Source organism: Salmo trutta, chromosome 12 (assembly GCF_901001165.1).
Source record: "Salmo trutta chromosome 12, fSalTru1.1, whole genome shotgun sequence".
NCBI classification, from domain to species: domain Eukaryota; kingdom Metazoa; phylum Chordata; class Actinopteri; order Salmoniformes; family Salmonidae; genus Salmo; species Salmo trutta.
This window is the reverse complement of record NC_042968.1, coordinates 94,243,463-94,255,962: the sequence shown is the minus strand read 5'-3', so window position 1 is coordinate 94,255,962 and position 12,500 is coordinate 94,243,463. Positions and strand designations below refer to the sequence as shown.

The window sequence follows — 12,500 nt, the reverse complement described above, 5'->3', positions numbered from 1 at the left end:
TGCACAGGGGACTCGTGCCGCTACACAGGGGACTCGTGACTCGTGCCACTACACAGGGGACCGTGCCGCTACACAGGGGACCCGTGACTCGTGCCGCTACACAGGGGACCCGTGCCGCCAGCTGCACAGGGGACCCGTGCCGCCAGCTGCACAGGGGACCCGTGCCGCCAGCTGCACAGGGGACCCGTGCCGCCAGCTGCACAGGGGACCCGTGCCGCCAGCTGCACAGGGGACCCGTGCCGCCAGCTGCACAGGGGACCCGTGCCGCCAGCTGCACAGGGGACCCGTGCCGCCAGCTACACAGGGGACCCGTGCCGCCAGCTACACAGGGGACTCGTGCTGCTAGCTACACAGGGGACTCGTACCGCTACACAGGGGACTCGTGCCGCTAGCTACACAGGGGACTCGTACCGCTACACAGGGGACTCGTACCGCTACACAGGGGACTCGTACCGCTACACAGGGGACATGTGTGTGTCGCATGCGTTCATATGTGACTCTAAGGCTGTGTGTGGCATGTGTGCGTATGTTACCTGGAGGTTGTGTGTGTGTTACCTGGAGGTTGTGTGTGTTACCTGGAGGTTGTGTGTGTGTTACCTGGAGGTTGTGTGTGTGTTACCTGGAGGCAGCAAAGAAGTTGGTGACCTGGTATCCAAAGCTGCCGTAGTACGCATGCTCCATGATGGCCATCAACTGGACACAGTTATAACCTGACAGAGACATAACCAGTTATAACCGGACATAGACATTTTAACCAGTTATAACCCGACAGAGACATAACCAGTTATAACCTGCCAAAGACATTATAACCTGCTAAAGACTTTATAACAAGTTATAACCTGCCAAAGACATTCTAACCTGTTATAACTTGACAGACATTATAACCAGTTATAACCTGCCAGACATTATAACCAGTTATAACCTGACATTGACATTATAACCTGACATAGACGTTATAACCTGACATAGACGTTATAACCAGGTATAACCTGCCAGACATTATAACCAGTTATAACCTGACATTGACATTATAACCTGACATAGACGTTATAACCTGACATAGACGTTATAACCAGGTATAACCTGACAGACATTATAACCAGTTATAACCTGACATTGACATTATAACCTGACATAGACGTTATAACCAGTTATAACCTGACAGACAACCAGTTATAACCTGATATAGATGTTATAACCTGACATAGACATTATAACCAGTTATAACCTGACATAGACGTTATAACCTGACAGACAACCAGTTATAACCTGACAAAGCCAATTATAACCTGTTATAATTCAGATGTAAATTGAATGGAGAAGGTGTATTGTGGGTATTCACAGCGTGTTTCTAGATGAAATACCTCCCTACTCTCCGCTGTAAGGAGTTGAACAGCACAACAGTTGTGGGATTTAGACAGGGCTGAGATAAGAGGCTAAACAGAGATAGTGTTTCCAAGTGTTGCAGCATGGCCATCTTTACCCCTGCAGCGCTCACACAGATAGGAGAGAGGGGGGAAGGCTGAAGAAGAAAGGAGGAGAGAGAGAGGATGCATCCCTTTCTGACATTTATTCGTCCAAGGGTGGACTCCCTACCAAGTTCCTGGGGGCTTAGCTGTGCTCCAACTCCATGTGTGTGTGCACGCTCTGTATGGGGTCGTCTAAGACCCTGCTGTGAGCTCCCTTAACAGGTCAACACTACCAGAGCTTAGCTCACATCATCGTGAGAGACAGAGAGAGACAGAGACAGACAGAGAAAGACAGAGAGACAGAGACAGCGAGAGAGAGAGACAGAGACAAAGACAGACAGAGAGACAGTGAGAGAGACAGTGAGAGAGACAGAGAGACAGAGAGAGACAGTGAGAGAGACAGCGAGAGAGAGAGAAACGACAGAGACAGACAGAGACAGAGAGAGACAGACAGAGAGAGACGCAGAGAGACAGACAGAGACAGAGAGAGACAGAGACAGCGAGAGACAGCGAGAGAGAGAGAGACAGACAGAGACAGACAGAGACAGAGAGACAGACACAGAGAGAGACAGCGAGAGAGACAGAGAGACAGAGATAGAGAGACAGACACAGAGAGACAGAGAGACAGAGAGACAGAGAGACAGAGACACAGAGACAGAGAGACAGAGAGAAAGAGACAGACAGAGACAGACACAGAGAGAGACAGAGACAGAGAGAGAGAAAGACAGAGAGAGAGAAAGACAGACAGACAGAGAGAAAGACAGACAGAGAGAGAGAAAGACAGACAGACAGAGAGAAAGACAGACAGAGAGAGAGAAAGACAGACAGAGATAGAGAGACAGACAGAGATAGAGAGACAGACACAGAGAGACAGAGAGACAGAGAGACAGAGACACAGAGACACAGAGACAGAGAGACAGAGAGACAGACAGACAGAGAGACAGAGAGAAAGAGACAGACAGAGACAGACACAGAGAGAGACAGAGACAGAGAGAGAGAAAGACAGACAGAGAGAGAGAAAGACAGACAGAGAGAGAGCGTTTTGAGGTTTTTTTATACAAAAGTATTAACACAAAATGGCACACCGCCTTTTCAGAAATTAAACAACAAACATGTCATTCTTATATAAAACATGTTTTTTAATTTAAAAAAACCCATCTTATTTCATCAACAATAAATAGTTTCCCTCCACAAAACATACCGCCCACTTCTCCTCAAACAATGGGAGGTCTTTTACAGCAGAGAAAAACTCTAAATTCCCTTTTATTGTTGCTTTTACTAATCCTTTAAAAGCACATCTTACATCCTTACCATATCCTGTCTATCTTATTCTTCCCACTCAGAAGAAATTACGTTTTAGCTTAAAATAAAACAGAACGGATGACATTTTCTTTTCTGTTGTTTACTGTATTGAAATAACAAAAATAAAACCAGTTATTGAAAATCTCCCTTACAGCTGTAAACAAAAATACTCTAGTATTTCAAAGAGAGGTTTTATCCTCTCACACTCCCTAAAAAACAGTGAAAAATTGTTTCTCTTATATTACAAAAAGGATACCCATCTCCAACATCTGAGTTAATGACAGAAACAAAAGCATTTAACTGCAATGATGCCATGCAACACCCTCCATTACATATCACCAGTCCCCTTTTGTAACAGTGGCTTGTACAGTGCTCTCCATGCTGGCTTTACCTTGTCATCAAGGCCCAGTTTTACCCTCCAATGAGTGTCTTTTCTATTTATCTTTATTTAAAAACCTTGACACACCCCCTATATAACTCCTTCCCATTCACCTCATCCAAACCCAGCTCTTCCATCCCTCTCAAATCCAGTACTAAAGCCTTTCTATCTGACTCTGGGATATTGGGTGGAATCCTTAGTCTGGGAAATGGGGCGTCTTCATCCGATGCCTTTTTGTAGTAACTCTTGAGCATAATTCACTCTTCTACTGACAGAGCCTTCCTTGCAACTTCCCAGCAGTTGTCCGACAATCCTTTCCGACGTCACCCCCAAATGTTCAGGCACCCATCTGTTAACGTGGGCACAGTCATGTCCATTAACTTCCTTGGGGTGATGATTTTCGCCCTTCAGCAGCATCTTGGAGAAATGTGGAACAGCTTCAGATGTACAGTCCAGTCTTGCCCCAGAGGTTCCTCCAGCAGCCAATGCAACAGACTCAGCCTTAGTGCGTCTGGACACCTTCATTATACTCCAAACCCTAAGAAGGCCTCTGTAAAACGGAGGTACTATCAACTGAAAATAAAGCCTTCTTTAAATCTAATCCCCCTACCTTCTGTAATACCAGACCTGCCACCCCTCTCCACACCACATTTTCCGGAACATAAAGCAACCTTTAAATAAATTGAAACCCGGAAAAGCAGCTACTAGCCAAATCTACAAGACCTTGCCCCCCCCCCTCCTCTTTTGACAAATACAAAACACTTTGTGGAACCCAGGGATATTTATCCCCAAATAAATCTACAGTAATTGCCTGTATCTTAGCCAGAAAGTCAGACGGTGGCTCTAAACATGAAAACTGATGCCACAGTGCAGAGGCAACCACATTGTTAACAATAATATGGCACCCCCTATAGGACATACAACATACTTCCACCATTACAACCCCCCCATTCCAATGTTTTACCCCCCCATTGTCCCTCTCATCCCCTAGGTACACTCCCAAGATACATCAACCCTCCCTTATACCATTCTAACCCCCCTGGCAAAGCCATGATCCCTCCAGACCATTTCCCAATCTGTAAAGCACAATTTTTTCGCCCCCTATTTACCTTTGAGAGGATATTCCCTTTAAGCGATCAATAATGAGACTTAAAATATCCACCTCCGCTTGATTTTCACTAAAGACATCATCAGCATATGCTGAGAGACCAATAAGAGCAATATCCTCTGAAAGGTTCATCCCTTCAATGTTATTTAGTAGTGGCTCTATAACAAATGGCATACAACATTCCTGACAACGAACACCCCTGCCTAATCCCTCACGCTTTAAAAAAGGAGCACTCAAGCCACCGTTAACTTTCAATACACTTTCAATGTCAACATATATCACCCAGATCATGGCAGTAAAACTAGAGCTGAAACCAAAAGCCTACAAAGTGGACCCATAAGTATTGATGTTCAACTCTGTCAAATGTCTTTTCCTGATCAAATTGACATTAGACCAGCATCCAAACCCAATAGCCCTAGAGACGTCCCAAAAAAATCCAGAATCAGGGAAATGTTATCCCCGATCTGCCTGCCGGGAACACAGTAGGACTGGTCCGTATGATTTGCCCCATCACCTCCCTCAGACTGTTGGACAAAGCCTTTGACAGGATCTTATAATCAGTGCACATTAAGGCCACCAGCCTCCAGTTCTTCACCTCCCTAGGGTCACCCTTTTTGTTGGCAGTAGGGTGAGGACAACCCTTCTGCAGCTTAGCGGTAGTAACCCTCCGGTCAAACTATCGTTCAACTACTGCTAACTAATCCTCTCCCAACATAGCCCCAAAAGAGCTCAGCATAAAACTCTACTGTCCTCTTTCTAATTCCACTTGGGCTCTTGTCCAACAGCTGATTTGAGGCAATTAATAATTCTTATTTGTCCATTCATTTTCTCTAAACCAAAGAAAAAAATGTGGATGAGGCATCCATTTCTGAGATTCCCTGAAACGTATTTCTCACCAATACCCCCTGTGCTCTGATACCCAGCAGGTCTACCAATACCCCCTGTGCTCTGATACCCAGCAGGTCTACCAATACCCCCTGTGCTCTGATACCCAGCAGGTCTACCAATACCCCCTGTGCTCTGATACCCAGCAGGTCTACCAATACCCCCTGTGCTCTGATACCCAGCAGGTCTACCAATACCCCCTGTGCTCTGATACCCAGCAGGTCTACCAATACCCCCTGTGCTCTGATACCCAGCAGGTCTACCAATGAGATGCTGTTTTTCTTCTTGAGTGCCTGAATATGGCCTCGATCTCCTGTGGTCTAAACTAACGTCAGGAGTTCCACTATTTCAGACTCTAGGGAGGTTCATCGATCTGGTGATGTTCATGGTGCATCGATTACAGAATTGTTGAATCTGGATGTTTCCTATATCCATCCCACCGCTGTTGAAGAGATAGAAAACTGGCCTCTTCAGACCTCCACCTCTCCCAGAAAAAACTAAAACATTTCCTGAAGTGATCATCACTCAATAACATTTATATTAAAATGCCAGTATGCACTTGTGGGTTTTACAGCGTTAATGTAAACCTCTTATGTCATTAAACAATGATCAGAAAATCCCACTGGGTTTATCCCACTTGATTTACAGACCTGAGAGATTTTATTGTTTTGAGCATCAATCTAACATGGACAGAGAGATGGTGTTCTCTCTCACTTGGGCCCCGTGTGTATTGTCGTCTCGTGCCTCCATGTTGGCTCCGCCAAATACCACAGGTCAAGAAGGCGTTTTAAAAAAAAAATCTAATAAAAAGTCCTTGGAGTCTATATGAGGTTCTTTGTGATCTCTCTGTAACTTTCAGTAACCTCCCCTTAACTACCTCTTCAACCTCATATGACAAAGGCAAAAGTCTTTTTTTCAGAACAGGATAGGCACACGCCCACTTTAAGTGAGGACACTCCACTGCCCCCCCCCCTCCACTGCCTCCCCCCTCCACTCCACTGCCCCCTCCACTCCACTGCCCCCCCCTCCACTGGCCCCTCCCCTCCACTCCACTGACCCCCCTCTACTTCACTGCCCCCCCTCCACTCCACTGCCCCCCCTCCACTGCCCCGCCCCTCCCCTCCCCCCCCCTCCACTCCACTGCCCCCCCTCCACTCCCCTCCACTCCACTGCCCCCCCGATCCACTGGCCCGCCCCTCCCCTCCACTCCACTGCCCCCCCTCCACTCCACTGCCCCCCTCCACTGCCCCGCCCCTCCCCTCCCCTGCCCCCCCTTCACTCCACTGCCCCCCCCCTTCACTCCACTGCCCCCCCCCTCCACTCCACTGCCCCCCCCCTCCACTCCACTGCCCCCCCCTTCACTCCACTGCCCCCCCCCTCCACTCCACTGCCCCCCCTCCACTCCACTGCCCCCCCCTCCACTCCACTGGCCCCCCCCTCCACTGGCCCCTCCCCTCCACTCCACTGCCCCCCCCTCCACTCCACTGCCCCCCCTCCACTGCCCCGCCCCTCCCCTCCCCTGCCCCCCCTTCACTCCACTGACCTCCCCTCCACTCCACTCCACTGCCCCCCCCCTCCACTCCACTGCCCCCCCCTCCACTCCACTGCCCCCCCCTCCACTGGCCCCTCCCCTCCACTCCACTGACCCCCCCTCCACTCCACTGACCCCCCCCTCCCCTCCCCTGCCCCCCCTCCACACTACTCCTGTTGCACAACGTAATGTTCCATATTACTATGCGTTTCTTGAAGAAAACACATCACTTCCCTTTCCCTTTATTAACTCATACACTACGGCTTCCTTCTTTAAACGTCTCTCACCATCATCTACATTTAAAGAAGAAATCTTAACATTTCTCGTGGCTGGAGAAAAAAATGACAGCAAGAGACAGAAAACACATTTACAGAGTGAAGGCTGCAACTGAACTCTTTCATTTCCTTCAGAATTTAAAAATCACTTGTCACTCTCGTGACCACTTTCTTGAGTCGAGTGATTTCAGGGCTTGTTAAACCTACCCCCGTTATTTTTGACATCAGAAACTTTGCTGATTCAATAAACAATTCACTTTCAGGAGAAAAAAAATCTGTTAAATTATAATGCTGCATATATATATATTTCTTCCCTTTTGTCAAATTCAGAAATTGAGGTACCTTTTCAATCCCATACCTCCCTTCCATCCCATTTCTCTCACTATTTTGTTGCGACGCATCAGATGCCTCACTATCGCTGTCGTCCCCAGAAGAAAACTCCCCCACCTCTACTTCCTGTTTATCCTCAACGGATTAATCAATCTCTACTTCCTGTTTATCCTCAACGGATTAATCAATCTCTACTTCCTGTTTATCCTCAATGGATTAATCAATCTCTACTTCCTGTTTATCCTCAATGGATTAATCAATCTCTACTTCCTGTTTATCCTCAATGGATTAATCAATCTCTACTTCCTGTTTATCCTCAACGGATTAATCAATCTCTACTTCCTGTTTATCCTCAACGGATTAATCAATCTCTACTTCCTGTTTATCCTCAATGGATTAATCAATCTCTACTTCCTGTTCATCTTCAACGGATTAATCAATCTCTACTTCCTGTTTATCCTCAACGGATTAATCAATCTCTACTTCCTGTTTATCCTCAATGGATTAATCAATCTCTACTTCCTGTTTATCCTCAATGGATTAATCAATCTCTACTTCCTGTTTATCCTCAATGGATTAATCAATCTCTACTTCCTGTTTATCCTCAACGGATTAATCAATCTCTACTTCCTGTTTATCCTCAACGGATTAATCAATCTCTACTTCCTGTTTATCCTCAATGGATTAATCAATCTCTACTTCCTGTTCATCTTCAACGGATTAATCAATCTCTACTTCCTGTTTATCCTCAACGGATTAATCAATCTCTACTTCCTGTTCATCCTCAACGGATTAATCAATCTCTACTTCCTGTTCATCTTCAACGGATTAATCAATCTCTACTTCCTGTTTATCCTCAACGGATTAATCAATCTCTACTTCCTGTTTATCCTCAACGGATTAATCAATCTCTACTTCCTGTTTATCCTCAACGGATTAATCAATCTCTACTTCCTGTTTATCCTCAACGGATTAATCAATCTCTACTTCCTGTTTATCCTCAACGGATTAACCTTTGAGGATGAACCTTCATCACCCCTTAAATTCTTCCTCTTCCTCCTCGGTAATTTAAAAACAGCTGCTTCATTTTCCATCACCCCCCCTCAACTGCTTTCCTTTCCTACTTTTTCCCACCACATCTGCCCACCTTCTCCTGAACCTGGTTTAGTCCTGTTCATCCCTTCTCAGTGGTGCTTTAGCGTGAGAGCTGCTACCATTCCCTGGACAATAACGCACCAAATCTCTTCCACAAGCAAAGCATTTCATTGATTCAGTAGAAATGTAGAACACATAATCAAACCCGTCAATCATAAAACTGAACGCTCTAATTCAGTTCGTCAGCATCCTTCTTTAAAATCACGTGCACTTGGTCTCCGATGAGACACGACCATGTTTCAGCAAAGGAGATTTGCATCCAATTACTGTAGAAACAAGGTTGTCCATGATGAGATAAACTCTCGCTTCTATACTTCATCTCTAACAAATGCAAGTATAACTTTCTACGCCGGATTCATAAGAGGAACTACTGGAGTCTGTGTCTCCCAGCAACACAACACTACTCTCATCGATGACACCAGAGGCCTTGTTGATCTCTGCACCAGACAGGAAGCTCTTGCCTTGGGGTCCAACATGTACGCTGCAGCGTGTTTGGGCTTCAGGCAGAAGTCTTCACGCTTTTTGATGTATTTCAGAACTGCAGTTTCCTCTGCTTGGAGCAACAGTGAAGTGGGCAGGGCTGTACGGATTTCTTCTCTTACATCTGCAAGTAGAGTCTGAACATCAGACAGGATGGCATTGTCTCCCTCAATCCGTGCAATGGCTACTGCTAAAGGCTTCAGGAGTTTCAGGCTGCTTACCACTCTATCCCAAAATACATCATCCAGGAGGATCCTCTTGATGGGGCTGTCCATATCGGCAGACTGTGGTATGGCCATTTCTTGGAGAGACTCCTTCCCCTCCAGGAGACTGTCAAACATGATGACAACACCACCCCAACAGGTGTTGCTGGGCAGCTTCAATGTGGTGCTCTTATTCTTCTCACTTTGCTTGGTGAGGGAGATTGATGCTATAACTTGATGACCCTTCACATACCTAACCATTTCCTTGGCTCTCTTGTAGAGTGTTTCCATTGTTTTTAGTGTCATGATGTCCTTGAGGAGCAGATTCAATGCGTGAGCAGCACTGCCAATGGGTGTGATGTGAGGGTAGGACTCCTCCACTTTAGACCAAGCAGCCTTCATGTTCACAGCAGTGTCTGTCAACAGTGCAAATACCTTCTGTGGTCCAAGGTCATTGATGACTGCCTTCAGCTCATCTGTAATGTAGAGACCGGTGTGTCTGTTGTCGAGGGGTGGAGAAGATGTAGTTAATTATTCCTTGCCCACGAACATTCAACCACCCATCAGAGATGATTGCAATACAGTCCGCTTTCTCTGATTTTGCTTGATCTTCACTTGAACTCTGTTGAACTCTGCATCCAGTAAATGAGTAGATAAAGCATGTCTGGTTGGAGGGGTGTCTGCTGGGCGAAGAACATTCAGTAATCTCTTCCAATACACATTGCCTGTGAGCATCAGAGGTGAACCAGTTGCATACACAGCTCGAGCAAGACATTCATCAGCATTTCTCTGACTACGTTCCTCCATTGAGTCAAAAAACTTCTGATTCCAGGAGGACCATGAGCTGTTGCTATCGATAAGGTGTCTGATTCATCATTTTCACCTCCAATAGAAGTAGAGGGGCTTTTGTCAGAGGTTGCTTGTTGTGAGCGCTGAGGGAACTTTATGCACTTGGCCAGATGATTCTGCATCTTTGTTGCATTCTTCACATATGATTTGGCACAGCATTTGGAAATTTACACAGCTTTTCCTTCTACATTAGCTGCAGTGAAATGTCTCCACACATCAGATAATGCCTGTGGCATTTTCCTGTAAAGATTTGAAAACACTGAGTAAAAAAAAAAAACATATATACACAATTCCATGTACAGATAAATATTTAAGCAGTTAGATTAAACAACTCCTTTGTAAGATAAATGTTTTTAAATGAAACATGTATGGAAACAGGTGAATTAACACTCCTCAGTTAGCAGGCTGAACCATACTAAAACACACATGGTAGCAAAAACTAACTAGCAGAAATTGTTAACAAGTTACAAATTATTTAAAACACACTTTACTGTAGGCTACAATTTACTAGTTAACAAAAAAATAATGTATGTCATATAAAATAAATTCACCCCACCCAGTACTGTAATCATAACTTACCAGAAAGCATGTAGTCCTTGGCTCAGACAGTGTAGTAGTGTGGGCTCAATAGCATCTCATTAGAGTGAAAGATCTTGAGAATCAGCTGTACATGTGATGGACGAGTACACTGTGCATGCAGAGGGTTGTAACTCCATTGAATTGGGGATAGTTTAACTAAAATATGCCACAAGACCTAGAATTGCCTTATGTGTATCACACAGAAAAGGTTCACTGTTATAAACAATTTTTTTAAATGAATTTAAACAAAAATTCCACAAATTCCAGGGCTTAACTTCCCATGTAAAAATTCCAGAAAAATTCCAGAAATTTACCATGGGTAGTTTTTCCCGACCCTTTGCAACCCGAATCATACCCAATAATAGTATCCACTGCTAAGCTACATTCTACCACCCGAACACCCACCCGCAGCAGGAATCTTCACCCCTATGCCGCCGACTACATTTTTCAAACTCCAAACCTCCACGAGTGGCCATGACAACCAGCCCCTCCCGCTGGATAGGCCCTGGAGAAAAACAACCTCAGCTATCCCACCACCCCTACACACGTGCTTAGTGACAGAGAGACAAATATAACCTTACAACAACACAACACACACACACCCACACACACATATCTATTTCTATACATATACATATATATACACATATACACACACACACACATCTATATCTATACATATATACACACACACACACATATATCATATATCATATATATCTATCTATCTATCTATCTATCTATCTATCTATCTATCTATCTATCTATCTATCTATCTATACATATACATATATACACACACACACACACACACACACACACACACACACACACACACACACACACCAAAACACAATAGAGTGAAAAGAATTCCAGTCGCTCCAACAATCCCTCCTGCTTCCCGACTCACACCCAGCATGCACTCTGACGAGACAGAGACAGAGAGTAAACCCCCAAAAATACTAAAATAATGATTTTCCAGAGAAGATCCAGATCTCAGGGAATTAAACTAAAGTTCTCAATTGGTACAAAATATATATAGTACTGTACACACTACAATTACTTAGGTTTAAATATATATAGTACTGTACACACTACAATTACTGAGGTTTAAATATATATAGTACTGTACACACTACAATTACTGAGGTTTAAATATATAGAGTACTGTACACACTACAATTACTGAGGTTTAAATATATAGAGTACTGTACACACTACAATTACTGAGGTTTAAATATATAGAGTACTGTACACAATTACTGAGGTTTAAATATATAGAGTACTGTACACAATACAATTACTGAGGTTTAAATATATATAGTACTGTACACACTACAATTACTGAGGTTTAAATATAAGCTCAACTGGACACCTTAATGAGGCAGTGAATGAACTGAGAGAGAAAGCATGCAGGGCATTCTACACCGTTAAAAATTCAAATTGAAATACCTAAAACTAATTGAATATGTCATTGAACCAATTGCACTTTATGCCAGCGAGGTGTGGGGTCCACTTGCAAAACAAGATTTCACCAAATGGGACAAACACCCCATTGCAACCCTACATGCAGAGTTCTGTAAGATTCTCCTACGTGTCCAGAGGAAAACTACAAACAATGCATGCAGGGCAGAATTAGGCCAATATCCACTAATAATAAAAACTCAAAAAAGAGCAATTAAGTTTTGGAAACATCTAAAATACAGTGACCCCCCTCTCATATCATTACCAAGCCCTGCAATGCCAAGAGCTGAGCAAAGAAAAGAGTCCCCTCATCCAGCTGGTCCTGGGGCTGAGTTCACAAACCTGTTCTACTAACACACTGAAGCCTCAGGACCCTCATCCAGCTGGTCCTGGGGCTGAGTTCACAAACCTGTTCTACTAACACACTGAAGCCTCAGGACCCTCATCCAGCTGGTCCTGGGGCTGAGTTCACAAACCTGTTCTACTAACAC

General features: G+C 44.6%; 1 protein-coding gene across 1 annotated transcript in view; it reads right to left on the bottom strand.

The window, feature by feature from the left end:
• gbe1a (glucan (1,4-alpha-), branching enzyme 1a) overlaps positions 1 to 12,500 on the bottom strand; it is a gene marked incomplete in the record, with an annotated part of 159,816 nt that overhangs the window by 85,602 nt on the left and 61,714 nt on the right. The window contains 1 exon segment of the mRNA XM_029770386.1: positions 620 to 710. Coding sequence (XP_029626246.1) covers positions 620 to 710 — 91 coding nt within the window.